General features: G+C 43.5%; 1 protein-coding gene across 3 annotated transcripts in view; it reads left to right on the top strand.

Annotated features, from left to right (window-relative positions):
• CDK2 (cyclin dependent kinase 2) overlaps positions 1–26,656 on the top strand; it is a 44,665-nt gene that overhangs the window by 103 nt on the left and 17,906 nt on the right. The window contains exons 1-5 of one of the 3 annotated variants that reach the window (XM_075852120.1): positions 15,879–16,192; positions 22,827–22,904; positions 22,984–23,104; positions 24,461–24,631; positions 24,735–24,836. In XM_075852120.1, coding sequence (XP_075708235.1) covers positions 16,077–16,192; positions 22,827–22,904; positions 22,984–23,104; positions 24,461–24,631; positions 24,735–24,836 — 588 coding nt within the window. In that variant the 5' untranslated portion in view covers positions 15,879–16,076. Of the gene's footprint in view, positions 1–15,878; positions 16,193–22,826; positions 22,905–22,983; positions 23,105–24,460; positions 24,632–24,734; positions 24,837–26,656 lie in introns of those variants that run through there. The other 2 variants (XM_075852119.1, XM_075852121.1) reach the window with 2 other exon arrangements.

Raw genomic sequence — 26,656 nt, forward strand, 5'->3', positions numbered from 1 at the left:
CATGCCATGTCATGCATCTGTAATATTGACAATTGAAGGCGGAGGGCCTTCGTGCAACTATCGTAGCTAGCCGATCGCAATGCTCTGCGATCTCGCATGATATATCGGCACAACACATCGCGTGCATTATGTCGCTGTGGAGCCCCAGCCCAAAAAATATATCCAATCAGGACTGCGTATACATTTATTTGATATCTTAGGGTATGTACACACACACTAATTACGGACGTAATTCGGGCGTTTTTGCCCCGAATTACGTCCGAAAATAGCGCCTCAATAGCGTTGACAAACATCTGCCCATTGAAAGCAATGGGCAGACGTTTGTCTGTTCACACGAGGCGTATATTTACGCGCCGCTGTCAAATGACGGCGCGTAAATAGACGCCCGCGTAGAAGAAGTGACCTGTCACTTCTTTGGCCGTAATTGGAGCCGTTATTCATTGACTCCAATGAATAGCAGCGCCCATTACGTCCGTAATGGACGCGGCGTTCAAGCGCCTGCACATTCCGTTACGGCTGAAATTACGGGGATGTTTTCAGGCGGAAACATCCCCGTAATTTCAGCCGTTACGGACGCTGTCGTGTGAACATACCCTTATGGGTATGTTCACACATAGTGTTTTCAGGCGTATTTCGGGGTGTTTACGCCTGAAAAAAATGCCTGAAAAAACGGAAGCAGAACGCCTACAAACATCTGCCCATTGATTTCAATGGGAAAAATGGCGTTCTGTTCCAACAGGCCGTTTTTTTACGCCTCATTTTCAAAAAACGTCGCGTAAAAAGACACCCACGAAAAAGAAGTGCAAGTCACTTCTTGAGCCGTTTTTGGAGCCATTTTTCATTGACTATAAAAAAACAGCTCCAAAAACGACCGCAAAAAAACGCAGCAAAAATGCGAGTTTGCTTAAAAAACTTCTGAAAATCAGGAACTGTTTTCCCTTGAAAACAGCTCCGTATTTTCAGAAGTTTTTTGCTAAGCGTGTGAACATACACTCAGGGCATGTTCACACACACCAGATACGCTGCAGATTTTATGCAAAGGAAAATCTGCAGCAGAATCTCTAGAAAAACGCTGGTAAATCTATCACAGAAATCTGCACCAAATAGTGCGTCTCTTTTCTGCTCGTATTGCTGCAGAAACGCTGCGTTTACTCCACAGCGGTTTTACCTGCGGATTTAGTGTTAAACATTGGTTATGGCAAAGCATATGTGCACCTGCGGATTTCTAGCAGTTTTTACTGCGTTTCCGCTGCATAAACGTTTGTAAAAACCGCAACAACTTAAATCTGTTGCAGAATTTCTGCTCCCCATTAAAGTCTATGGGCCAAACACGCAGCATCTCCGCACAGAACACGCAGTATAAATTCACATGCTGCGGAATTGAAAAACGCACCACAGAACACTTTCCGCACGACTTTTGTCCATTTATTTTCCGCAGCGCGGGCATGAGATTTTCTATATCTCATTCACTTTGCTGCTACAGTAAATGTTGCGTGGGAACCCAGCATAAACGTGTATTCCAGTTAGAACAAGTTACCCCCTTTAGTACAGCGTTCGGCTATTTCCGGTGCTCCCTAAGGGGAGGAATGGAGCGGCAGTGCGCATGAGCGACCTGGCTCTCCGTTCAAAGGGGGGTATGGGACCCCCATTCTCGTGATCAATGGGGGTCCCAGCTGTCGGACTCCCACAGATCAGCAAGTTACCCCCTATCCTACGAATAGGGGGTAACTTGTTCTAACTGGAATACCCCTTTAAGGCTGGATTCACACACAGCGTTTTGCAGTGTTTTTTTGTGCATTTTTCTATGTGGTTTTTTTAGTGCGACCAGACGTTAAATTTATAGTGAATGTGTTGCTAGAAATTTTATTTTATTTTTCAGTTAAACAATTAGTATATAACTGATTACACATTGTATTAATTTTTTCACAAGTCAGAAAATATTATAAATTAGATTCTAATTCATAACATTTCCATGTTCTGGCCACTAAAGGGAGCAGTTCCCAAAATTGCAGCATGGTCACTGTGGTAAAGCAACCTCATTGATTTCTGCTGCAAATTTGGGGTGGAGACACTCTCCTCTAGTGTCCTCACACAATCCCCCCTCCCTTATTCTGGCTAGTGCCAGGCGGGGGAGGGGTTTGAATGTCTTCAAACCGCCTACACTGTGTACCGCCGTTTTCAGATAGTATCACACAGTCGCACATCATACACTAACATAAATTACCTGCTTCTGCCGCCGCCTCCGCTCGTCTAGCCAGTTCTTGCCGTCTACGCTCCTCTTCCTTGCACCTTCGCTTCGTTGAACATATGGCCGGAAGTCGTCATCTTACTGTCCGGCAGCGGCTACCGTTCCACATGAAAATGGCGCTGGTGTCGCTTTACGAACGAGCTTCGTTATGGTCTGTGTGGGAACTGCGCATGCACAGTTCACACACAGACGGCGCACGCTCCTGAGAATAGAACGGCTCCCATTCACATTCTCTATGGGGTTGTATGTGCCATATAGCATCTTAGTATGTGTCGTTAATCGACACATACAGAGATGAAAAAAAAATCGCAGCCCCCATAGAGAAGTAAAAGTATGAATACATTAAAAAGTTGAGTGACAACATAAATACAATTTTTGTTTACATTATATAAAAAGCAATATAATTACAAAAAAAAAGACACCTTCCCTTTAAGCCTATAGTAAAATATCAAATGAGCTACACACAACTGCGTTTTGGTTTGGGGAGTTTTTGAGCCAATTTTGTGGTCAGTGGCGTTTTTATCAAAATGCTGCATCCTCTGGGTATGGCATTTTTTCAGGCTTTTTTTACATAGACTTTTTTTGATGCAGTTTAAAACGCAAGAAATTCTCTGTGTGTGAAGAAGGCCTGAGGTTATGTTCACACGGCTTAGTAAAAAAACGTCTGAAAATACGGAACTGTTTTCAGTGGAAAACAGCTCCTGATTTTCAGATGTTTTTTTAGCAATTCGCGTTTTTCGCTGCGTTTTTTTATGGCCGTTTTTGGAGCTGTTTTTCTATAGAGTCAGTTAAAAACGGCTTAAAAAATGTCCGAAGAAGTGACATGCACTTCTTTTTCGCGAGCGTCTTTTTACGTGCTGTTTTTGGAAAACAAGGCATTAAAAAACGCCCTATTGGAACAGAACGCCGTATTTCCCATTGAAATCAATGGGCAGATGTTTGTAGGCGTTCTGCTTCCGATTTTTCAGCCGTTTTTCGGGACAGAACTCCTACAAAACATCTGCCCATTTTTCAATGGGAAATACGGGGTTCTGTTCCGAAGGGACATTTTTTTACTCTTCATTTTCAAAAAACGGCGCGTTTTTTTCATTGACTCAATAGAAAAACAGCTCCAAAAATGGCGGGAATTCTGGCCGTAAATCTGGCTATTTTCCCTTGAAAACAGCTCCGTATTTTCAGCCGTATTTTGTTAAAAGGAATGTGTCGCTAGAAATTATTATATATATATTTTTTCAGTTAAACAATTAGTATTTGAGTGATTACACATTGTTTTAATTTTTTCGCAAGTCAGGAAATATTATAAATTAGATTCTAATTTATAACATTTCCATGTGCTGGCCACTAGAGGGAGCAGTTCCCAAAATTGCAGCATTGGCATGTGGTAAAGCAACCTCATTGATTTATGCTGCAAAATTGGGGTAGACACACTCTCCTCTAGTGTCCTCACACAATCCCCCCTCCCTTTTCTGGCTAGTGCCAGGAGAAGGAAGGGTTTTAATCTTCAAACCTCCTACACTGTGTGCCACCATTTTGTGAGCGACTGCACAGTGTAGGAGGATTAGATACAGTGCTCAGCAGACAGTATAACACGAACATAATACACACATCACATACACGAATATAAATTATCTGCCTCCGCTGGTCTACGCTCCTATTCCTTGCGCCTGAACATATGGCCGGAAGCCGCGGCCGGAAGTCTTCTTACTGTCCGGCAGCGGCTTCCGGTCCAAATGAAAATGGCGCCGAATTTCGCTCTGCGAACGACCTTCGTTTTGGTCTGTGTGGGAGCGGCCCTAAGGGTATGTGCACACACAAAATTAGAAACGTCTGAAAATATGGAGCTGTTTTCAAGGGAAAATAGCTCCTGATTTTCAGTCGTTTTTTAGCAACTCGCGTTTTTCGCAGTGTTTTTTACGGCTGTTTTTGGAGCTTATTTTCTATAGAGTCAATGAAAAACGGCTCCAAAAACGGCTCAAGAAGTGACATGCACTTCTTTTTCGCTGGTGTTTTTTTACGCGGCCGTTTTGAAAAACGGCCACGTAAAAAACGCCCGTCGGAACAGAAAGCCGTATTTCCTATTTAAATCAATGGGCAGATGTTTGTAGGCGTTCTGCTTCCGATTTTTCAACCATTTTTCAGGACGTTTATGGCCCGAAAAACAGCCGAAAATAGCCTGTGTGAACATACCCTAAGGCCTTCCTTTATATATTTCTTCTGTTTAGGCTCCATGCACACAATGCATATTACGTGCGGTTTTGCTGCGCATATTTGCATGCGGTAAATCCGTAGCATGATACAGTACCAGCAAAGTAAATGAGATTTCAGGAAATCTCATGTACACCCTGTGGGGTCTTTTGGCACATAAATTGATCTGCGGTGCGTATTTGAAAATCTGCAACATGTCAATTTATCTTGCGTTTCCGCTTGCTAATTGTATCTGCCTAGTTCTAAGGAAAAACGCACCAAAGTCTGCAGCATCAAAACGTAAAAACTGCACTGAAAAATGCATCAAAGTACACGTGATTAGGTGTGTTTTTTACCTGCAAATTTCCGCACCAAAATACGCAACCTGTGCATGCAGCCTTAGGGCATGACCACACGTGGCGGATTTCCTCCGCAACTGTCCGCATCAATGCCGCACAGAATCTGCGTTGCAGATTCTGCTGCGGATCTGCACAAAATGTGCAGTAAATTGATGCGGACTAGCTGCTGCGGACTGCGGTAAAAGTACTTCCCTTCTCCCTATCAGTGCAGGATAGAGAGAAGGGACAGCACTTTCCCTTGTGAAAGTCAAAGAAATTCATACTTACCGCCCGTTGTCTTGGTGACGCGTCCCTCCTTCGGCATCCAGCCCGATCTCCCTGGATGACGCGGCAGTCCATGTGACCGCTGCAGCCTGTTATTAGCCTGTGATTGGCTGCAGCCGTCACTTACACTGAAACGTCATCCTGGGAGGCCGGACTGGAGACAGAAGCAGGGAGTTCTCGGTAAGTATGAACTTCATTTTTTTTTACAGATACATGTATATTGGGATCGGTAGTCACTGTCCCGGGTGCAGAAACAGTTACTGCCGATCGCTTAACTCTTTCAGCACCCTGGACAGTGACTATTTACAGACGTCTCCTAGCAACGCTCCCGTCATTACGGGAGCCCCATTGACTTCCTCAGTCTGGCTGTAGACCTAGAAATACATAGGTCCAGCCAGAATGAAGAAATGTCAAGTTAAAAAAGCAAGACGGATCCGCAGCACACATAACATGTGCATGACAGCTGCGGACTTCATTGCGGAAATTAGAATCTCCATTGAAGTCAATGGAGAAATTCCGCCATGAGTCCGCCACTGCTCCGCAACAGACAGAGCATGCTGCGGACACCAAATTCCGCTCCGCAGCCTATGCTCCGCAGCGGAATTTTACGCCTCGTCTAAACGAACACTGCTAAATTAAAGTGTAAGTCAATGGACAAACGGCTCCGCTGCGGATTAACGCTGCGGAGTGTCCGCAGCGGAATTTAAGTGAAATTCCGCCACGTGTGAACCCAGCCTTAGGGTATGTGCACACGACCTCTTTTCAGACGTAATGGACGCGGTTTTACGCCTCGAATTACGCCTGAAAAGACGGCTCCAATACGTCGGCAAACATCTGCCCATTGCTTGCAATGGGTCTTACGATGTTCTGTGCAGACGAGCTGTCATTTCACGCGTCGCTGTCAAAATACGGCGCGTAAAATGACGGCTCGTCAAAAGAAGTGCAGGACACTTCTTGGGACATTTTTGGAACCGTTTTCTCATAGACTCTATTGAAAACAGCTCCAAAAACGTCCGAAAAAACGCTGCGAAAACGCCGCGAAAAACGCGAGTTGCTCAAAAAACGTCTGAAAACAGCTCCGTATTTTCAGATATATTTTGTTAATCGTGTGAACATGCCCTTTCCTGGTTTTGTCGTAAAAAATACATGCAAAATCTGCATCAAATCTGCACTGTATGATCAAGGCCTAAGCGCTTGTCCACACTCAATGGAATTTCTGCAGCAATTTCATTGAAAGTCAAAGGCTTTCCACTGCGGCAAAAACACACCATTTCCTGCGGTTTTTACAGCAGAAAATGGTGCGGAAATTGCTGTGTTTATCCCATTGTTAGGAGATGGAGACATCACTGGAAAAACGCAGCAATTCTGCACACTTTCCTTCGCAGGAATTGACATGCTGCGGTCCGAAATATACGCACCGCAGGTCAATTTCCGCTCGGAAATTTTACGCAGCAAGTGGATGAGATTTTTTAAATCTCATACACTATGCTGCTACTGTATTCTGCTACTTTGGGTATGTTTGGGTGCGGTTTATCGGTCGAAATTTCCTGCGGGGACCGGGGAAGATACGCTGTGTATTTTTACGCAGCGGATTCACCCTGTGTGAACATACCCTCAAAAAGGTTTTCTCATAATGGTCATTTACTACCTATCCACGGGAAAGGCGATAAATTAAATGTCTGATCATTGCGCATGCTCGGCCACTGCTCCATTTACTTTCTATGCGGCTGCCACAGATAGCTGACCGGCAGCCGCATAGAAAGTGAATGGAGCGGTGGCTGAGCATGTGCACTACCGCTCTATCCACATAGGGCACTTGGAGACCCCTGTTCTCAGGATCGGTGGGGGTCCCAGCAGTCAGATCCCCACTAAGCAGACATTTATCGCCTTTCCTGTGGATAGGTGGCAAATGATGGTGGTAATTATTTTTGGAAAACCCCTTTAACATGCCAGACTGAACCAGCAGATAACAAAATACAAAGCGGCGAACGATCAGCCATAATTGGCCGATCATGCCATACATGTGTCGTTTCAGCCAACGACCGGACAATAGAAAAAACCCAACATGACTAATTACTTTTTCGGCAGACATTGTCAAGTTCGCATAAAATCTTAAAACGATGAACGGGTAAAATGCGAAATGGTCGATTTTGAAATAAGAAATCACTAGGGGTATATTTATGCATGTCACTGCGGCAATTTACAGTACAATACATGTATTGTAAAAAATTCTGCATGGAAATATAAGCATGCTGCTGATTTTCAAATGTGTAGTATGCGCAAGATATGCAAAAATGCAGCACATTCTATGGCCAAATCAGCATGTAACATATTCAGATTTTGCAGCGGATTTGCCATGGATTTTGCGGGGATATCTGTGGCTGAAAAAGTCTCCCACGTCTGAACATGTTCTTAGGCCTCATGCACACGGCCGAAGAAGTGCATGGTCTGTGATTACGACACGGACGGGCCGCGGAGCGTCATCAGCGGGCCGTCCACAATCACGGACCGTGCACACACAAAATGTTCATTGATCTCAATGAGCCCAGACCGCTAATGCGGACCTTATAATGACATGTCCCATTTTTATTTTGCGGTCTGGGCTCTTGGCAATGCACGGACTGTGGAAACGACGGTCGTGTGCATTGGCCCATAGGTTAACATGTGTTTTATACTATCTGCAAATGCTGCTCCGCAATTGCGGATAGTATACGGTCACAAATGCACGGTCATGTGCATGAGGCCTTATTCACACGAACGTGTTTTACGTCCGTGATACGCGCGTGCAAATCACACGCGTCACACGGACCTATGTTAGTGAATGGGGCCGTTCAGACAGTCCGTAATTTTCACGCAGCGTATGTCCGCTGCGTAAAACTCATGACATGACCTATACTTGCCCGTTTTTCGCGCATGATGCACCCATTGAAGTCAAAGGAAGCGTGAAAATCGCGCACGGCACTCGGAAGCACTTCCGTGTGTTGCGCGTGATTTCTAAACGTCAAAACCGCGTGTCATAAGGATGGCATATGCGTGAAAATCACGCAGCCACCACTTATGACACACGAAAGTGCAGCGCGCGCAAAACGCTGCATTTTTTGCGCACGCAAAATGCACACGCTCGTGTGAATAAGGCCTTAGGGTATGTTCACACGCAGTTTTCAGACGTAATTCGGGCGTTTTACGCCTCAAATTACGCCTGAAAAAACGGCTCCATTACGCCTGCAAACATCTGCCCATTGCTTTCAATGGGTTTTACGATGTTCTGTTGACACGAGGTGTAATTTTACGTGTCGCTGTAAAAACAAAGCGTAAAAAGACGCCCGCGTCAAAGAAGTGCATGTCACTTCTTGGGACGTTTTTGAGCCGTTTTTCATTGACTCCATTGAAAAACAGCTCCAATAACGTCCGTAAAATACGCCGTGAAAAAAGTGAGTTGTTAAAAAACGTCTGAAAATCAGGAGCTGTTTTCTGTTTTTTAATTTCAGAAGTATTTTGCTACTGTGTGTGAACATACCCTTACTGTTTTGTGTCTACAGCTCCTATGCAGACCTATGTGTCTCAATGGTTACAGACTACAAACAAACCCTGTGTAGTCTTAGGGCTTATTCAGACGAACGGGATATACGTCCGTGCAACGCGCGTGATTTTCACGCGCGTCGCACGGACCTATATTAGTCTATGGGGCCGTGCAGACAGTTGCGTGATTTTTACGCAGCGTGAGTCCGCTGCAAAAAACTCACGACATGTTCGTTCTTTGCGCGTATTTCGCGCATCACACACCCATTGAAGTCAATGGGTGCGTGAAAATCACGCGCACCACACGGAAGTACTTCCGTGGGACGCGCGTGATTTGCACAACAGCTGTAAAACAATGAATGAAAACAGAAAAGCACCACGCAAAACGCACACGCTCATGTGAATCTGGGCTTAGAGTATGTTCACACGGGCTATTTTCGGACGTTTTTCGGGCTGTAAACGGCCGAAAAACGGCCGAAAAATCGGAAGCAAACATCTGCCCATTGATTTCAATGGGAAAAACGGCGTTCTGTTCCGACAGGCCATTTTTTTACGCAGCCGTTTTTCAAAACGTCCGCGAAAAAGATGTGCATGTCACTTCTTGGGACGTTTTTGGAGCCGTTTTTTATTGACTATAGAAAACCAGCTCCAAAAACGGCCATAAAAAACGCCAGTTGCTAAAAAAAAAAGGTCAGGAACTGTTTAGCCGTCTGAAAATACGGGGCTGTTTTCAATGGAAAACAGCTCCTGATTTTCAGCCGTTTTTTAAGCAACTTGCGTTTTTCACAGCGTTTTTTACGGACGTTTTTGGAGCTGTTTTTCTATAGAGTCAATGAAAAACAGCTCCAAAAAGGCTCAAGAAACGACATTCACTTCTTTATTGCGGCCATTTTTTTAGGCGGCCGTTTTTCAAAACGGCACGTAAAAAACCCCCTGTCAGAACAGAATGCCGTTTTTTCTATTGAAATCAATGGGCAGATGTTTGGAGGTGCTCCGCCTCCGATTTTTGGCCGAACATAAGCTGTGTGAACATACCCTTAATCCTGCAGTGATGTGTTGGTCAACATTTAAAATATACTTCAGGATTCGTTTAAAATGTGGGGGCCGGCTAGGGTTTGGAGTGGGGTCTTTTTATTCCGCTTGTTTTTTTCTTTATCTAGATTTTCCTCTTATTGTTCACTTGTTTCAGCTCTTTATTGTTGTTTTTTTTATTTCGCAAAGAAGGATAGTTGATCATGCCTCATTGTTCCTTTCTCATACAAGTATACCCAATTTATTACATGCTGGTCAAACGTGACTATTAGGCCGGATACACACGAGCGTGTGCGTTTTGCGCACGCAAAAAAAGCGGCGTTTTGTGTGCGCAAAAGGCTCTTAACAGTTCCGTGTGTCATGATCATTTGGTGCGCGGCTGCGTGATTTTCGCGCAACCACCATCATTATGACACTCCGTTTGGAGTGCTTTTCTGTTTTCATTCATACTTTTCACTGCTGTTGCGCGAATCACGCGCGTCCCACGGAAGTGCTTCCGTGTGGTGCGCGTGATTTTCACGCACCCATTGACTTCAATGGGTGCGTGATGCGCGAAATACACACAAAGAACGGACATGTCGTGAGTTTTACGCAGCGGACACACGCTGCGTAAAAATCACGGACTCTGCACGGCCCCATAGACTAATATAGGTCCGTACGAGGCGCGTGAAAATCACGCGCATTGCACGGACGTATATCACATTCGTCTGAATAAGCCCTTAGGCCTTACTTACACGAGCGTAGTTCACGTCCGTCGCACAGACCTATGTAAGGCAATGGGGCTATTCAGATATTCCGTGTTTTTAACGCAGCGTGTGTCCGCTGCGTGAAACTCACGACATGTCCTATACTTGAGTGTTTTTTGCGCATCACGCACCCATTGAAGTTAATGGGTGCGTGGAAATCACACGCAGCACACGGATGAATTTCCGTGTGCTGCGCGTGATTCGCGCAACAGTAGGTCAAGAAATGAAGGGAAAAATAAAACCACCTCTTCCATTTTTTTCTATACCTCAAAACCGCGTGTCATAAGGATGGCATATGCACGAAAATCACGCAGCCACGCAAAAAAACGGCCGCGACAAAGAAGTGCAGGTCAGTTCTTGGGACATTTTTGGAGCCGTTTTTCAAATACTCTATTGAAAACAGCTACAAAAACTACTTTAAAAATTAAGTGAAAATCGCAAGTGGCTTCAAAAACGTCTGAAAATCAGGAGCTGTTTTCCCTTGAAAACAGCTCCGTATTTTCAGACGGTTTTGAGTTTGCGTGAACATACCCTTAGGGCATGCACTTCCTTTTCGCGGGCGTTTTTTTACACAGCCGTTTTTCAAAACGGCCTCGTAAAAAAACAGCCCGTCAGAACAGAACGCCGTTTTTCCCATTGAAATCAATGGGCAGATGTTTGGAGGCGTTTTGCTTCCGATTTTTTGGGCGTTTATGGCCCGAAAAACGGCAGAAAATAGGCCGTGTGAACATACCCTTACTTTAATAGCTCATGCACACATCAGATCCCAGTGCATAGAGCCTGTACAATGCTTCTGGGGCAAAATACCTCTGTACATACGGAGTACATTGGAGTAAGCCACAATTTTTTTTGCTCTGTCTGATTTTTTTTATGAAAAAACCTCGGTATGTTTCCATATGAAATCAGAGGCACACGGAGGTACAGTAGAGGGTTCATGAACCTCTATGGCAGCCTAATTACAGCTGTGTGCATTAGCCCCAAGACTTCTCATGTAGCGGCTTCAAATCAGATCCCACTGGCATCAGCAGTAAAAGTAAGGCCAGATCTCCAGTGACATCTGTAGTGCGACATATCATATAAGGCTGCAGCACAAATTCAAATGCAATATGCTAGCTGCAATTGTAGGAAATGTTATGTTCATATGCGATCTCATAGAGTAACATTGGGGGCGATATTGCATGATACCGCTATGCAGTTTACTGTTCACAAGCACACACATTTAGGCCGGGTTTACACGAGCGTGTACATTTTGCGCGCGCAAAAAACGTGGCGTTTTGCGTGCGCAAAAGGCACTTAACAGCTCCGTGTGTCATCCCCGTATGATGCACGGCTGCGTGATTTTCGCGCAGCCGCCATCATTATGACACTCCGTTTGGATGTTTGTAAACAGAAAAGCACGTGGTGCTTTTCTGTTTTCATTCATAGTTTGACTGCTGTTGCGCGAATCACGCGCGTCCCACGGAAGTGCTTCCGTGTGACATGCGTGGTTTTCACACACCCATTGACTTCAATGGGTGTGTGATGCGCGAAAAACACCGAAATATAGGACATGTGGTGAGTTTTACGCAACGGACTCACGTTGCGCAAAAATCACGGACTGTCTGCACTGCCCCCATAGACTAACATAGGTCCGTACGACACGCGTGAAAATCACGCGCGGTGCACGGACGTATTACACGTTCGTCTAAACAAGCCCTTATTGTGTGAGTTTAACCCCTTCTCGCCGCAGCCCTTTTTCAGATTTTCATTTTCGTTTTTTCCTCCCCCACCTTCCAAAAGCCATAATGTCTTTATTTTTCCATCGATATAGTCCTATGAGGGCTTGATTTTTGCAAGACAAGTTGTAGTTTTTCGTAGCACCGTTTATTTTGCCATATAATGTACTAGGAAATGGGAAAAAAATTATTTGTGGGTAGAAAATGAAAAAAACAGCGATTCCTCCACGCGTCCTTTTTTACGGAATTCACTGTGTAATTAAAACAACATGTTAACTTTATTCTGTGGGTCAATACGATTACGGCGATACCAAATATATGTAGTTTTTTCTATATTTTACTACTTTTACATGTAAAAACCTAAGTGTAAAAAAGAAAATTTATTTTGTGTCGCCAAATTCAGAGAGCCGGAACTTCTTTTTTTTTTCGTCGATTAAGTGGTATGAGGGCTTATTTTTTGCGGGGTAAGCTGTCGTTTTTAATGATACCATTTTGGTGTAAATACGACGTTTTGATCACTTTTTATATCATTTTTTGTAGGAGATTAGGTGACCAAAAAATAGACATTCTGGTGTTTATAATTTATTTCTACGAGCGCTGAGCCGCTTTGTTTCTGATCGGCTTTTCTTGGAAAGCCGAGCAATTGGTATACAGGCTCAATAAAAAGTCCATGAGCCCATATACTAACTGCTCGGCTTTCCGAGCAAAGCCGATCAGAAACGAATGGCTCAGCGCTCACCCGACCGCTTCTGCCGCTATGTTTTAGCTACCGGTGGGGGTCTCAGTACTCAGACCCCCACCAATCAAAACTTCTGACATGTCAGAAGTTTTTGGAAAGCAGAGTTAGGCTGTGTTCACACGCTTAACAAAAAACGGCTGAAAATACGGAGCTGTTTTCAAGGGAAAACAGCCTCTGATTTTCAGACGTTTTTTAAGCAACTTGCGTTTTTTACGGCCATTTTTGGAGCTGTTTTTCTATTGAGTCAATGAAAAATGGCTCCAAAAAAGGCTCAAGAAGTGACATTCACTTCTTTTTACGCGCCGTTATTTGAAAATGAGGCATAAAATAACGCCTCGTCGGAACAGAACGACGTATTTCCCATTGAAATCAATGGGCAGATGTTTGGAGGTGTTCAGCCCCGCATTTTTAGCCGTTTTACGGATCTTTTATAATAGAGTTTTAGCAGGGATACATATTTTAGTAGCAGATTCACTTGGCATAGCGGGGCCGTCATCCTGCAGTAGCCGCTATGGCAGAAAGCAGGCCAATGATTGCGCCGCTGAGCTACATATCCATGCCTGAACATCAGCATGCAGTGATTTGTATGTATTACTTTTTTTTTTTTTGGGGGGGGGGGGACCGAACACACTGCAGGGAGCCGGGCTCCTAGCATCATAGTTATGTACGATGCTAGGAGTCCCTGCCTCGCTGCAGGACAACTGTCCCGTACTGTAATCATGTTTTCAGTACAGGACAGTAGTTCCACGGAGAGGCAGGGACTCCTAGCATCGTACATAACTATGATGCTAGGAGCCCGGCTCCCTGCACTGTGTTCGGTCCGGGACTTGCGGCCGAAATACGTCCGTCAATTACGGACGTAATTAGTGTGTGTGCACATACCCTCACAGTCGCAGCGAAGTGGATGAGATTTGATCCTCTGCGGATTCTCAATATGCAGCATGTTAATTCTTTCTTGTGAAAACCATGCAGAATTTTCGTATGGAAATTCTGACAGAAGTACCACAGTGTTTACTCCGTGCATGGACTTACCCTAAGGGCTTATTCACACAAACGTGTATTATGTCCGTGCAACGCGCATGGAAATCACGCGCGTCGCATGGACCTATGTTAGTCTATGGGGCCGTTCTGACAGGTTGTGATTTTCACGCAGCGTGAGTCCGCTGCGTAAAACTCACGACATGTCCTATACTTGCCCGTGTTTCGCAGCACGCACCCATTGAAGACAATGGGTGCGTGCAAATCGCGCACGGCACACGGAACCACTTCTGGGTGACGCGCGTGATTCGCGCTACAGTTGTTATAGAAGTGAAGGGAAACATAAAAGCCCCTCCTTCTTTACTGTTTCATAAACATCAAAACAGAGTGTCATAATGATGCCGGCGGCGCGAAAATCACGCAGCCACGCACCATATACAGATGCCACACTGAACTTTTGCGTGCGCAAAACGGACACGTTCGTGTAAATAAGGCCTTAGGCTGAGTTCACACGGGTTAGATACGCTGCGTAAAAAAACGCCACAGGGAATTACGGGCGAAAAACCGCACCAAACTGTGATGCAGTTTTTCGCCTGGAATGTCCGCCGCAGAAAACTGCAGCACTTAACCGGCCTGCCTTCTGGGATTACTTTTATCCCACGTGACAACTGCAGCCTGTGATTGGCTGCAGCGGCGGTCACATGGAATGAAACGTCATCCAAGGAGGCCGGCCTTCTGATGTCATCCATGCCCGACCTCCTGGGATGACTTTTATCCCATGTGACCACCGCTACAGCCTGTGATTGGCTGCAGTGGTCACATGGGATGAAACGTCATCCCAGGAGGCCGGACTGGAGGAAGCAACACAGACTTCTGGGTAAGTATAAGATTTTTTATTTTTTTTCCTGAGTTGAGTTTTTTTGCAGCAGAATCGCTGAGAACCCGCCACAAAAAAAGGCAACAACTGCTATTTGTTGCGGGTTTTACCTCCCCATCGAATTCAATGTTAAAAACGTGCAACAAATAAGTAGCGTTTATGCAAATACAATTTACATGCTGCGGAATAAAAATCGGCACCGCAGGTCAATTTCTGAGCGTTTTTTCTGCTCCGTATTTACGCAACGTGTGAACTGACCCTAAAGTGTTATTCAGACGAGCATGAGCGATATCGGCCTTGAAAAACAGCAGTTTTCCTGGGCGTATTTGCACCCATGCGGGACGCTTTTTACGGATCCCTGATAGACTTGAGTCTATTGAGGGATCCGTGAAAATTGACAAAAATAGGACATGTCCTATTTTCCATGGGCCCTTCACACGGTCCATTAAAAAAATAAATTGTTGGACTTTTTGCAATCAAATTGCAGGTACATGAAACAGCGTTTACCCTTAAAATTTCATGGGATCTCCATAGGTTAATATAAGCAGCTACACCGTATAAGGCCAAAATCACACACAGTTTTGACGCAGTTTTTGGTTCATTTTGTTTTAGCCAAAGCCAGAAGTGGATTGGCTTTCTTGTGCGTACACTTGTGTTTGACTCAAAAACTGCACCAAAACGGTGTGTGTGATCCTGGCGACCCTAAAGTGCGATAATCATGGTGCCCAAAATCTTTCTGGAGCTTTGGCGTATGTATAAAATAATGTAATAATGGAACTGGGAAATTCAATATGGTTGCATTCACACCTTGCAGTCACATCATAGTTGTAACCACATGTATTATGAAAATGAAAAATAAAAATGTACTGCACAATGTCGCACCCCACAGAAAAGATACAACACACGTGCATGACCCATAAATCATCCCCAAGTTTATTTTTTATTTTTTTAATGCAAGTGTCAATGAAGGACACATTCGGCAGATGTGGAGCCCGTTTCTCCAGAGCCATCAGGCAATATCAACACGAGTCGTTTTTTTTTTTGTAATCGAGGCAGTGTTTAAAAAAAAATGGCGCGTTTTTGTCGTGATTATCGGCGGCAGAAAAAACGCGCCAAAAACGACTCATGTGAAATAGTACCCCTAGCCGTCCGCGGGAGTCGTCACTACACCTTCTATAGCAAAACAAAACTTCTCACACGTCGGCGGAATTTACGTGCGGACAAGCGGTGGAGCCATTCTGTGCGTGACGTCGCTGCAGGGTACTCTGCTGCACCAATCGCAAGTTACCAGGGCGTGGCTGAGTGGTGGCGGGAAGTTTTCGGGGGTCTGTATTGTAGGGATTCCGGTTACCGAATCCAGCAAAGGTCCCCGGTTAGGCCCGGTTTTATTTGTACGGTCCTTCGTCTCAGCCGCCATGGATAACTTCCAGAAGGTGGAGAAGATCGGCGAGGGCACATACGGGGTCGTGTACAAAGCTCGGAACCGGGAGACCGGGGAGGTGGTAGCGCTGAAGAAGATCCGTCTGGACACGTGAGTGCAGAGACGCTTGGGAAACTTCCCTGCTGTTTATCAGTGTTCTGCTGTGTGCATGCAGGAGGGACACTACAGGTCTCAGCGGACGATGGACGTGCAGGTGCAGTGTTGGGCCCGGTTACCTGCTCCTTGCACGTTCTTTATCTAGACCTGCACTAGTAATAAGCCGGCCATAGGTGTCATTACTTTAACAGTCAGCCTGTATGGCATCCATCACGGGTATATGCCAGGAAGCTCCCGACATCAACGCCGATGGATGGACAGTGGTGCCAGGAGCTTGCCTGATGCTGGATTCCCTTGGCAGAGTATTGGAAGGGCTTTGCCCTCGTACTCTGGCCCTGGGGAAGCTCCTGACATCATTGTCCATATATGGACTGTGGCGTCAAGAGCTGGAGACCCCAGCCCGGGCACTTCCAATGGTATGACTGGAAACGCCGGAGTTGTAGCTCCTGGCATCACGGTCAGGTAGTTCTCTGCCCGGGTGGTCCCTATACTATACGTTGCTATCTTCCGTAGGAGGTATATGTTGGGAGACCTGACGTTTACCTCCGGCGGAAGGCAAAGATGCAATGTGAACAAGGTCTAAGTGTCTTTTTACATGTGTTTGTACGTGTATGTTTCATATGTCGAACGTGTCCATAGGGTCCCATTAATCTGACGGATGCCAAAAGGACAATCTTAGTTGACTGCTATTCCATACAGAGGCATCCAGTAAAAGAATCGACTTTTCGGTATATTTTTTTTCTTTACGATGGAAGCCTCCGGGTGATGTCGGACGCTATGCCTATACAGTGACATATGTCGGAGCTATACATTGGGCAATCCTCCTGGCATATAGCTCTGATGTACACTACGAAGGTCGTGTGACTAGATCTTAAACCGATTGATTTCTGTGGATTCCATAGAAATCAATCTTCTCTGTTTGATAACAGACTGTTCACAGATTGCTCCCTTTTTTAGGAAACGAGGGAATTTTAATTAATTTGATCCTTTTTCCCTAGGGATTTAGAAGGCACCCAGGAAGTGTTGCAGCCGCTTATCTCTTTCCCAGTTGAAATAACATGCATGGCCATCCACGCCCAAGAGTCATTGTGGATGTTTGTATATGTCAAAAGGACGGAAACCTTACTGGAACCCCGACTAGACCCTTTATATATGATTGGGGTCCAATGGGCATTTTTTATCTGGCGCACTGCTGCTATGGCATCTGTTATGAACGGAAGGTGTTAACTGGGCCTTGTGTTGGTGCAAATGGACTTGGGGCACAATCCTAAAGTGCAAGCGTTGGGATTTTTGTTACGATTGGAAAAAATCGTCCACTTTGTGCAAATACTGGACACACTGATTACACAGGGAGATCTGCCGACAACTATTATTTTTAATTCCACATAAAAGAGCAGTGACATCAGGAGTTTCCCATCGCGTTTGCTCATTCATCGGCTCATCGTTGCCCTTATTACACAGGGCAATGATTGGGAACGAGTGATCATTTAAACGATTATTTGCCCGGCTACCCCCATTTTTTTATAACCAGCCGGATACAACATAGCAGCAGCAGGCTAACATTAACAGGGTGGGAAAGGCCACGGTTTTTGCCCTTTCCCAGCCTAATAATACCAGCCTGCGGCTGCCCCAGTGCCCGTCCATCAAAATACATGTTGGGGTACTGGATCGTACCCGACTCTTCCCAGGAGACCTGGTGGCGCTGGGTTCTGGGGTAATAATGGAGGGGGGTCAGTGTTAGCCTTTTCACTAGCTAACAGTAAGCCCTTCCTTAGTAATGGATGCTGTCAATCCAGCAAAATCTGCCTGCCAAGTAGTGCTCCTGCCCTTCTGAGCCCTGCTGTGTGTCCAAGCAGACAGTTGATGACTACATGTGGGGTATTGCCGTACTCTAGAGAAATTGATTTACAAATGTTTGGGTGCTTTTTCTCCTTTATCCCTTGTGATAAATTCAACTTTTTTAGTGGAAAAAAATTTTGATATTGATTTATACGGCCTAATTCCAATAAATTTTGCAAAAGCCCTGTGGGGTCTAAATACTCACTATACCCCTAGATAGATTCCTTAAGGGGTGTAGTTTCCCAATTTGGGTAACTTTGGGGGGTTTCTACTGTTTTGGTTCTTCAGGGGCTTTGTACACGCGACGTGGCACCCGAAAACCATTGCGGCAACTTGAGCTCCAAAAGCCAAATGGTGCTCCTTCCCTTTTGAGCCCTGCCATGGCTCCAAACAGCAGTTTATTACCATTTTATAAATCTTATTTATTAAATGTTGGGGTGTTTTTTTTTTCTCCTCTATGCCTTGTAAAAATTTCTACCTTTTTATTGGAAAAAATTTAGATTTTAATTTTTTTGGCCTCATTCCACTAAATTTATCAAAAAAAACAGTGGGATCAAAATGTTCACTATAACCCTTCATAAATTCCTTGAGGGGTGTAGTTTGCCAAACTGTGTCTTTTTAACGGTGTCTGCACTGGTTTGGCACCACAAAACCTCTTCAAATCTGACATGGTGCCTAAAATGTATTCTAATAAAAAGGAGGTCACAAAATCCTCTAGGTGCTGCTGCTCTAGATGCTGTTTCAGTCAATTACCATGCTAGGGCCACATGTGGGATACAGTGAAGGAAATAAGTATTTGATCCCTTGCTGATTTTGTACGTTTGCCCACTGTCAAAGACATGAACAGTCTAGAATTTTTAGGCTAGGTTAATTTTACCAGTGAGAGATAGATTATATAAAAAAAAAAAAAACAGAAAATCACATTGTCAAAATTATTTATATATATATATTTGCATTGTGCACAGAGAAATAAGTATTTGATCCCTTTGGCAAACAAGACTTAATACTTGGTGGCAAAACCCTTGTTGGCAAGCACAGCAGTCAGACGTTTTTGGTAGTTGATGATGAGGTTTGCACACATGTTAGATGGAATTTTGGCCCACTCCTCTTTGCAGATCATCTGTAAATCATTACGATTTAGAGGCTGTCGCTTGGCAACTCGGATCTTCAGCTCCCTCTATAAGTTTTCGATGGGATTAAGGTCTGGAGACTGGCTAGGCCACTCCATGACCTTAATGTGCTTCTTTTTGAGCCACTCCTTTGTTGCCTTGGCTGTATGTTTCGGGTCATTGTCGTGCTGGAAGACCCAGCCACGAGCCATTCTTAATGTCCTGGTGGAGGGAAGGAGGTTGTCACTCAGGATTTGACGGTACATGGCTCCATCCATTCTCCCATTGATGCGGTGAAGTAGTCCTGTGCCCTTAGCAGAGAAACACCCCCAAAACATAATGTTTCCACCTCCATGCTTGACAGTGGGGACGGTGTTCTTTGGGTCATAGGCAGCATTTCTCTTCCTCCAAACACGGCGATGGGGTTTGAGAAAAACGGGACCAACGGCGCTGCTTAGTTTTTTGGTAGTAAATCCACAACCATTCAAATGGGTAAAGAATAAAAAGGATTTAATGGTAATAGGCTACGCGTTTCGATGCCGCACCGGCATCTTCCTCAGGCCAATGCAGACTGTGCGGTTTTAACCTTATTTATACACAATGGTAAGGAAAAAAGACCGCCAGAATGCAGAAGGGTCAAAGGTCATAAAACAGAAACAAGAAAACAAGAAAATAACAGGAAAGAACATCTGCATAATACATTTGAACAACACATTTGTACAACGATTAAGTGCATATTAAACGAAAGAAATGCATATTTTAAAAGCTTTTTATAAAAAAAATTTTTTGGGGTTATATGGTTTCCAACCATAGAATGTATATGTCACCAGACAGACTGACACGTCATTAGCGGGGTTATACAAGAGAGGGACTTCTCGGGTCAAAATGCTAACTTTTATTTGTATATTTAATTATGGTTATATAACCTTCGTCAGGTTCGGAGAAAAATGAAACTTTGACCATTTAATAGTGTAGCGATGTACCACTATTGAGTCGGGAGCGTCCTTGGTTACCACGGACCGCAAGAAGTACGGAAGCCGGGACGGGTCAAAAACTTGTAGTGAACCGCACAGTTGGAACGCATGAAGTTACGATCCTCGATACAGAAGAATCAGAAGGGGAGCGAGGTGCCAGGAATGGTGAGTGACAGTGACCCGTACTAGTAATGATAGGGAGGGAATTAAATGATTAAATAGATGATTGATTAGGGCTCAATAAGCGCCCTTGTTTAGAAATAAATATTATAAGAAACGATACTGGTTCAACTGTAAGTCTAGTTTGTGTCGGAAATAAATAGTTAGCTAAAAAATGAGGATGTAATTGTATGCCGTGATCAGAATAACGTTTGTTTATAAAAATAAGAGGACACAATGTTGTTAGGTTTAGGTGGAATCCCATAATATTATGCAACAATATAATATATTAAAAATATTAAAACTCTGAGTTTATACCAATTGGAATATAATAGAATATATCCAGATAGTGGATTATATTTCTGGATAGAATTGGTTGGTATTAATCATTGTGAAAGAATCTTGTTTTATACAAGGACAGGGTGATACAAATATACAAGGAGGACAACAATATTCCGTAAGAACGGATAACTTGGGTTCTGCTTATTCCGCAGTATTTCGGAGTATATTATATGTTTTAATTTTTTGACATGGTATTTTGTCACATGGTTTTTAGTGTGTATGATTTGTAATTGGTTTTAATTTTTTACCCATATATATTTTTATACAAATGTATATGTTAGAACCTATTTTAAATTATTCTAATGCGGACTCCGTGAGGTCATTCAAACCTTTCGGATGTAGGGTTTCTAATTTGTAAATCCAAAAGTTCTCTCTTTGCTTTAGTCGGGTGAATCTGTCGGGTATATCCAATGGTATCTGTTCAATAGGTGTGACCTTAGCAGAGAAACACCCCCAAAACATAATGTTTCCACCTCCATGCTTGACAGTGGGGATGGTGTTCTTTGGGTCATAGGCAGCATTTCTCTTCCTCCAAACACGGCGAGTTGAGTTAATGCCAAAGAGCTAAATTTTAGTCTCATCTGACCACAGCACCTTCTCCCAATCACTCTCAGAATCATCCAGATGTTCATTTGCAAACTTCAGACGGGCCTGTACATGTGCCTTCTTGAGCAGGGGGACCTTGCGGGCACTGCAGGATTTTAATCCATTACGGCGTAATGTGTTACCAATGGTTTTCTTGGTGACTGGTCCCAGCTGCCTTGAGATCATTAACAAGTTCCCCCCGTGTAGTTTTCGGCTGAGCTCTCACCTTCCTCAGGATCAAGGATACCCCACGAGGTGAGATTTTGCATGGAGCCCCAGATCGATGTCGATTGACAGTTATTTTGTAGGTCTTCCATTTTCTTACTATTGCACCAACAGTTGTCTCCTTCTCACCCAGCGTCTTACTTATGGCTTTGTAGCCCATTCCAGCCTTGTGCAGGTCTATGATCTTGTCCCTGACATCCTTAGAAAGCTCTTTGGTCTTGCCCATGTTGTAGAGGTTAGAGTCAGACTGATTAATTGAGCCTATGGACAGGAGTCTTTTATACAGGTGACCATGTAAGACAGCTGTCTTTAATGCAGGCACCAAGGTGATTTGGAGCGTGTAACTGGCCTGGAGGAGGCTGAACTATTAATGGTTGGTAGGGGATCAAATACTTATTTCTCTGTGCACAATGCAAATAAATATATATAATTTTGACAATGTGATTTTTTTTTTTTTTTATATATAATCTATCTCACTGGTAAAATTAACCTAGCCTAAAAATTCTAGACTGTTCATGTCTTTGACAGTGGGCAAACTTACAAAATCAGCAAGGGATCAAATACTTATTTCCTTCACTGTAGTTCTAATCTGGGCAATAAATATTGTGTTGTGTTTCTCTGGTAAAACCTTCTGCGTTACAGAAAAAAATGGATTAAAACAGATTTTCTGCAAAAATAAATAAAAACATTTGTAAATTTCACTTCCACTTTGCTTGAATTCCTGGGAATCGCTTAATGGGTAAAGAAACTTTCTAAATGCTGTTTTGAATACTTTAAGGGGTGCAGTTTTTAAAATGGGCTGACTTATAGGGAGTTTCTAATATATAGGGCCCTCAAAGCCACTTCGGAACTGGTACCTAAAAAGAAAAAATAAGGCTTTTAGAATTTTCTTGAAAATGTGAGAAATTGCTGCTAAAATTATAAGCCTTGTAATGTCCTAGAAAAATAAAAGGATCTTCAAAAAAACTATGCAAACATAAAGTAGACATGGGATATGTACACTAGTAACTATTTTAAGTGGTATTACTATCTGTCCTACAAGCTGATATATTTAAATTTAGAAAAATGCTAATGTTTGGAATTTTTCTCAAAATTTTTGTGTTTTTCACAAATAAAGACTGAATGTAACGATCAAATTTTACCACTAACTAAAAGTACAATGTGTCACGAAAAAACAATCTCAGAATCACTTGGATAGGTGAGAGCATTCCCAAGTTATATTATATTCGACCATATGAATCGGGTTGAAAGTTTTTATATAGTTTGTTGTTGTTTTTTGCATTTCTGTGTCTGATGACATATTAGGGAACTATTCTCCCTTCGAAGCAATACTCATCCAGGGAACCTCCGCTGTACTGAGGAGAAAATGTTCACTAGTAATATTTTCTCTCCTAGGGAGACAGAAGGGGTACCGAGCACAGCCATCCGAGAAATCTCACTCCTCAAGGAACTTAATCATCCCAACATAGTCAAGTGAGTGACTCAACACTACAATGTATTCTGTATGTTTATAGATTTGACATCTTTAGTCATACATGTCTCCTCTCATTAGGCTACTAGATGTCATTCACACAGAAAACAAGCTCTATCTGGTCTTTGAGTTTCTTAACCAAGATCTGAAGAAATTTATGGACAGCTCCAATATTACAGGGATCCCATTGGCTCTTGTTAAAGTGAGTTCAATATTGCCAAGTAACGTTTAGTGCAGCTGTCAAGAAATTCTTTAAAGAGGACCCTTCGCATCCTCTAAGGGCCTGTTCACATCAGCGTTGGCTTTCCATTCCGGGGTTTCGTCGGAGGCTTCCATCTGGTGAACCCCGCAACGGAAAGTCAAACTGAAACCACAGCTTCCCTTTCCGTCACCATTGAGATCAATGGTGACGGAAACATTGCTAATGGTTTCCGTTTGTCACCATTCCGGCAGGTTTCCGTTTTAATGATGGAAACAAGAGCGCAGTCGACTGCGCTCTTGATTCCGTCATTAAAATGGAAACCTGCCCTTTAAAGAGGATCACATCAGCGTTGGCTTTCCGTTCCGCCGACTGCTATTGATTCCGTCATTAAAACGGAAACCTGCCGGAATGGTGACAAACGGAAACCATTAGCAATGTTTCCGTCACCATTATCAATGGTGACGGAAACGGAAGCTGTGGTTTCAGTTTGACTTTCCGTTGCGGGGTTCACCCGATGGAAACCTCCGTTATTATTCTGTCTGAAACCGTGTCGGAAACGGCCCCAAAAAACGCCCGAAATTACCTCCAATTGATTTCAATGGGAGGCGGAGGCGTTTTTTTTTCCCCAGTGGCGCTCAATGGCTGCAGCCGAAGAATGCGGCAAACAGCGTGCAGGCAGGTCAAAAATGGAGGCAGATTTTTCCGCCTGCGAAAAACTTTGTGTAAGGATTCTTAACCATAAGGGCTCAGTTAGATGAGCGTAATACTCGTCCATGTGGTATGTGTTGAAATAACTGACCGCACACTGACCGATTCATTTCAATGGCGCTATTATAACATTCAGACGTGTGATTTTTCGTGCAGCGTGTCCGTTGCGTGAAACTCACCATGTCCTATATAGGTGCGTTTTGGTGGACCACGTCGCCCAAAAGTGAATGGGTGCGTGAAAACCACGGACAGCACACAGACTCCGTGTGCTGTCTGTGTTTCACGCATCAGTTACGTATAAAAGCAGAAAATTAATTTTAATAAAAATAAATGCTTGCATGGACGTGAAAAAACGCATTCTATGCGCAAAGCACACTGATGCCAATACGTAACGCACATGAAATGTAGGTAAAACGCTGCTTTTTTTTGTTTTTTACACGCAAATCAGACCTGCTCGTCTGCTTAGGTTGCTGGAGATATGGCGTTAGCTTAATAAACAAGGTATTAAATATGGAAGATCTATATATCTTTGTCTTGCTGCTTCTCGTTTGGATTACATACAACAATGTGGGTTTAACTCTTCGTAGTTGATTAGATATTTTTTTACTTTTGAATAAGAACTGAATTTTGTCCCTTCTACGTTTTCAGAGTTACCTGTGCCAACTTTTGCAAGGATTGGCCTTCTGCCACTCACATCGAGTTTTGCATCGTGATTTAAAGCCACAAAACTTGCTTATTAACTCTGATGGAGCGATCAAGCTTGCAGACTTTGGGCTCGCTCGAGCGTTTGGTGTGCCAGTAAGAACCTATACCCATGAGGTGAGCAGAGTTCATCTTGGTTCCTTATATCATTAAATGGATAGCTTTGCTTGGTATGTCTTCTGCTCTTCTCATATATTCATTTTTCTTGTGTTTTTTCTAGGTGGTCACACTGTGGTACAGAGCTCCAGAAATTCTCCTTGGCTGTAAGTACTATTCCACAGCTGTGGATATTTGGAGCCTCGGCTGCATCTTTTCAGAAATGGTATGTGTGTGTGTATATAAATGAGAATTGTGTTAAATTATAATTGTATTCCTTTGACAACTATCTGTTCACGTTTTATCTGCTGTCACTTCATCATATTCTCCACTTTATCTAAAACCCTTCTTATATATGATTCTGCCTCTTTTGTATTGGGAAAATAAAGAATTAGCTAAATGGTAGCACTGATTTAGCTAGATTAGAAAAAAATAATGAATGAGAAGATCCTTTGCCGTATACAAATTTCTCATGAAAAATTGTTTTGTATTATGGGAAACCTTGTACACTTGCATTGCACCAAATGTATTGTCCTCAGTCTACGGTAAGTAAATGTAGTGATTACCAACTGGCAAGTACAAGTGGTACTTAAGATTTCTGGCCTATAGAATCGATTTTGATTGGTCTGTGCCAAGGGTGGATCCACACATGGCAGATTTTGTCAGCTGCATTGGCACTGCGATGCCCTGGGTAGCAGTGGGGAGAGACTCTTATTTGCTCACCGCTGCCCAGGTCCAATGCTGCGGACATCCAGAGGAGATGATCGGAGAGCTTGGGGGTGTTTATATCTTCAGCTCTTCTGAGCATGCAATGGACTGCAAGGTACAGGTTTTACACTGGTGCCTCTAGTGAGCATCACATGACCTCACTCGTGAAATCATCTCTGGACGATGAGGTAACGTGCCCATTCTCACTCCTTTAATCACGTTTCATGGATGGAACATCCAATTATGATGTGCTGGTGCCTGTGGATCACTGTGGGCACATGCACATAGTGGTCCTGAAAGGCGGAAGAATCGGTAACCACAATTAGTAAATGCATTTTCCCTTAATTTATTTTCATGTAGCTATACTTATGTAATAGTGGCCAACCCCTATCAAATAGTTTTTTCCTTTTTTTTTTTTTTTTGACATTTTTTTGGGCATGGTTCTGAATAATTTTAGTTTTAAGAATTCATATTGATGCTGCGGATGATGCATTGTTTTATCACTTGAGCAATTTTAAAAATAATACAGAAGAAACCGTCATCGTGTGGCCACAAAAGAAATGAAACAAGCCATCCAGTAAGACGTCGGGCTTCTGTCCATGGGATCCGTTGGACCCTTCTGTCGGAAGAACCCATGAACAGAAACCATAGCTTTCCGTTTGCATTACCATTGATTTTAATGGTAATGCTTCCGTTGCAAATGGTTTCCGTTTGTCTCCGTTCCGTAAGGTTTTTCCTCAAATACACCCTCCATGACAGCACATCGGAGGTTGAATCTCCACCCTAAGGGTATGTTCACACGCAGTGTTTTCAGGCGTATTTTGGGGCGTTTACGCCTCGAAAAACACCTGAAAAGACAGAAGCTGAACGCCTACAAACATCTTCCCATTAAAATCAATGGGAAAAACAGCATTTACTTCATACATCTTTTTACACATTCCGTTTTAAAAAACGGAGCATAAAAAGACGCTCCGTAAAATGAAGTAGCATGTCACTACTTGAGGCGTACTTTGGAGCTGATTTTCCATTGAGCACTATGAAAAACGCCTTAAAAGAAGCTTCATTTTCAGCTTCAAAAACGCCTGAAAATCAGAGGCTGTTTTCTCTGAAAACCGCTCCGGATTTTCAGACGTTTTTTTTCTAAGCATGTGAGCATATCCTACCAGGGACAGGAACACACAAAAGGTTAAACTGCCCCTCCCCACCTCAGTGTTTTTTCTGTCCCTGCTAGGTGCATATAAGCGTTTACTTCTCTTGTAGCAGCGAAGATTTAACTAAAAAAATATATATATATTTTCTTCCTTACAGCCTGGTCTTTGGTTCAGTTACCTGTTCCCT

This window comes from Rhinoderma darwinii, chromosome 2 (genome assembly GCF_050947455.1).
Source record: "Rhinoderma darwinii isolate aRhiDar2 chromosome 2, aRhiDar2.hap1, whole genome shotgun sequence".
In the NCBI taxonomy this organism is placed as follows: Eukaryota; Metazoa; Chordata; class Amphibia; order Anura; family Rhinodermatidae; genus Rhinoderma; species Rhinoderma darwinii.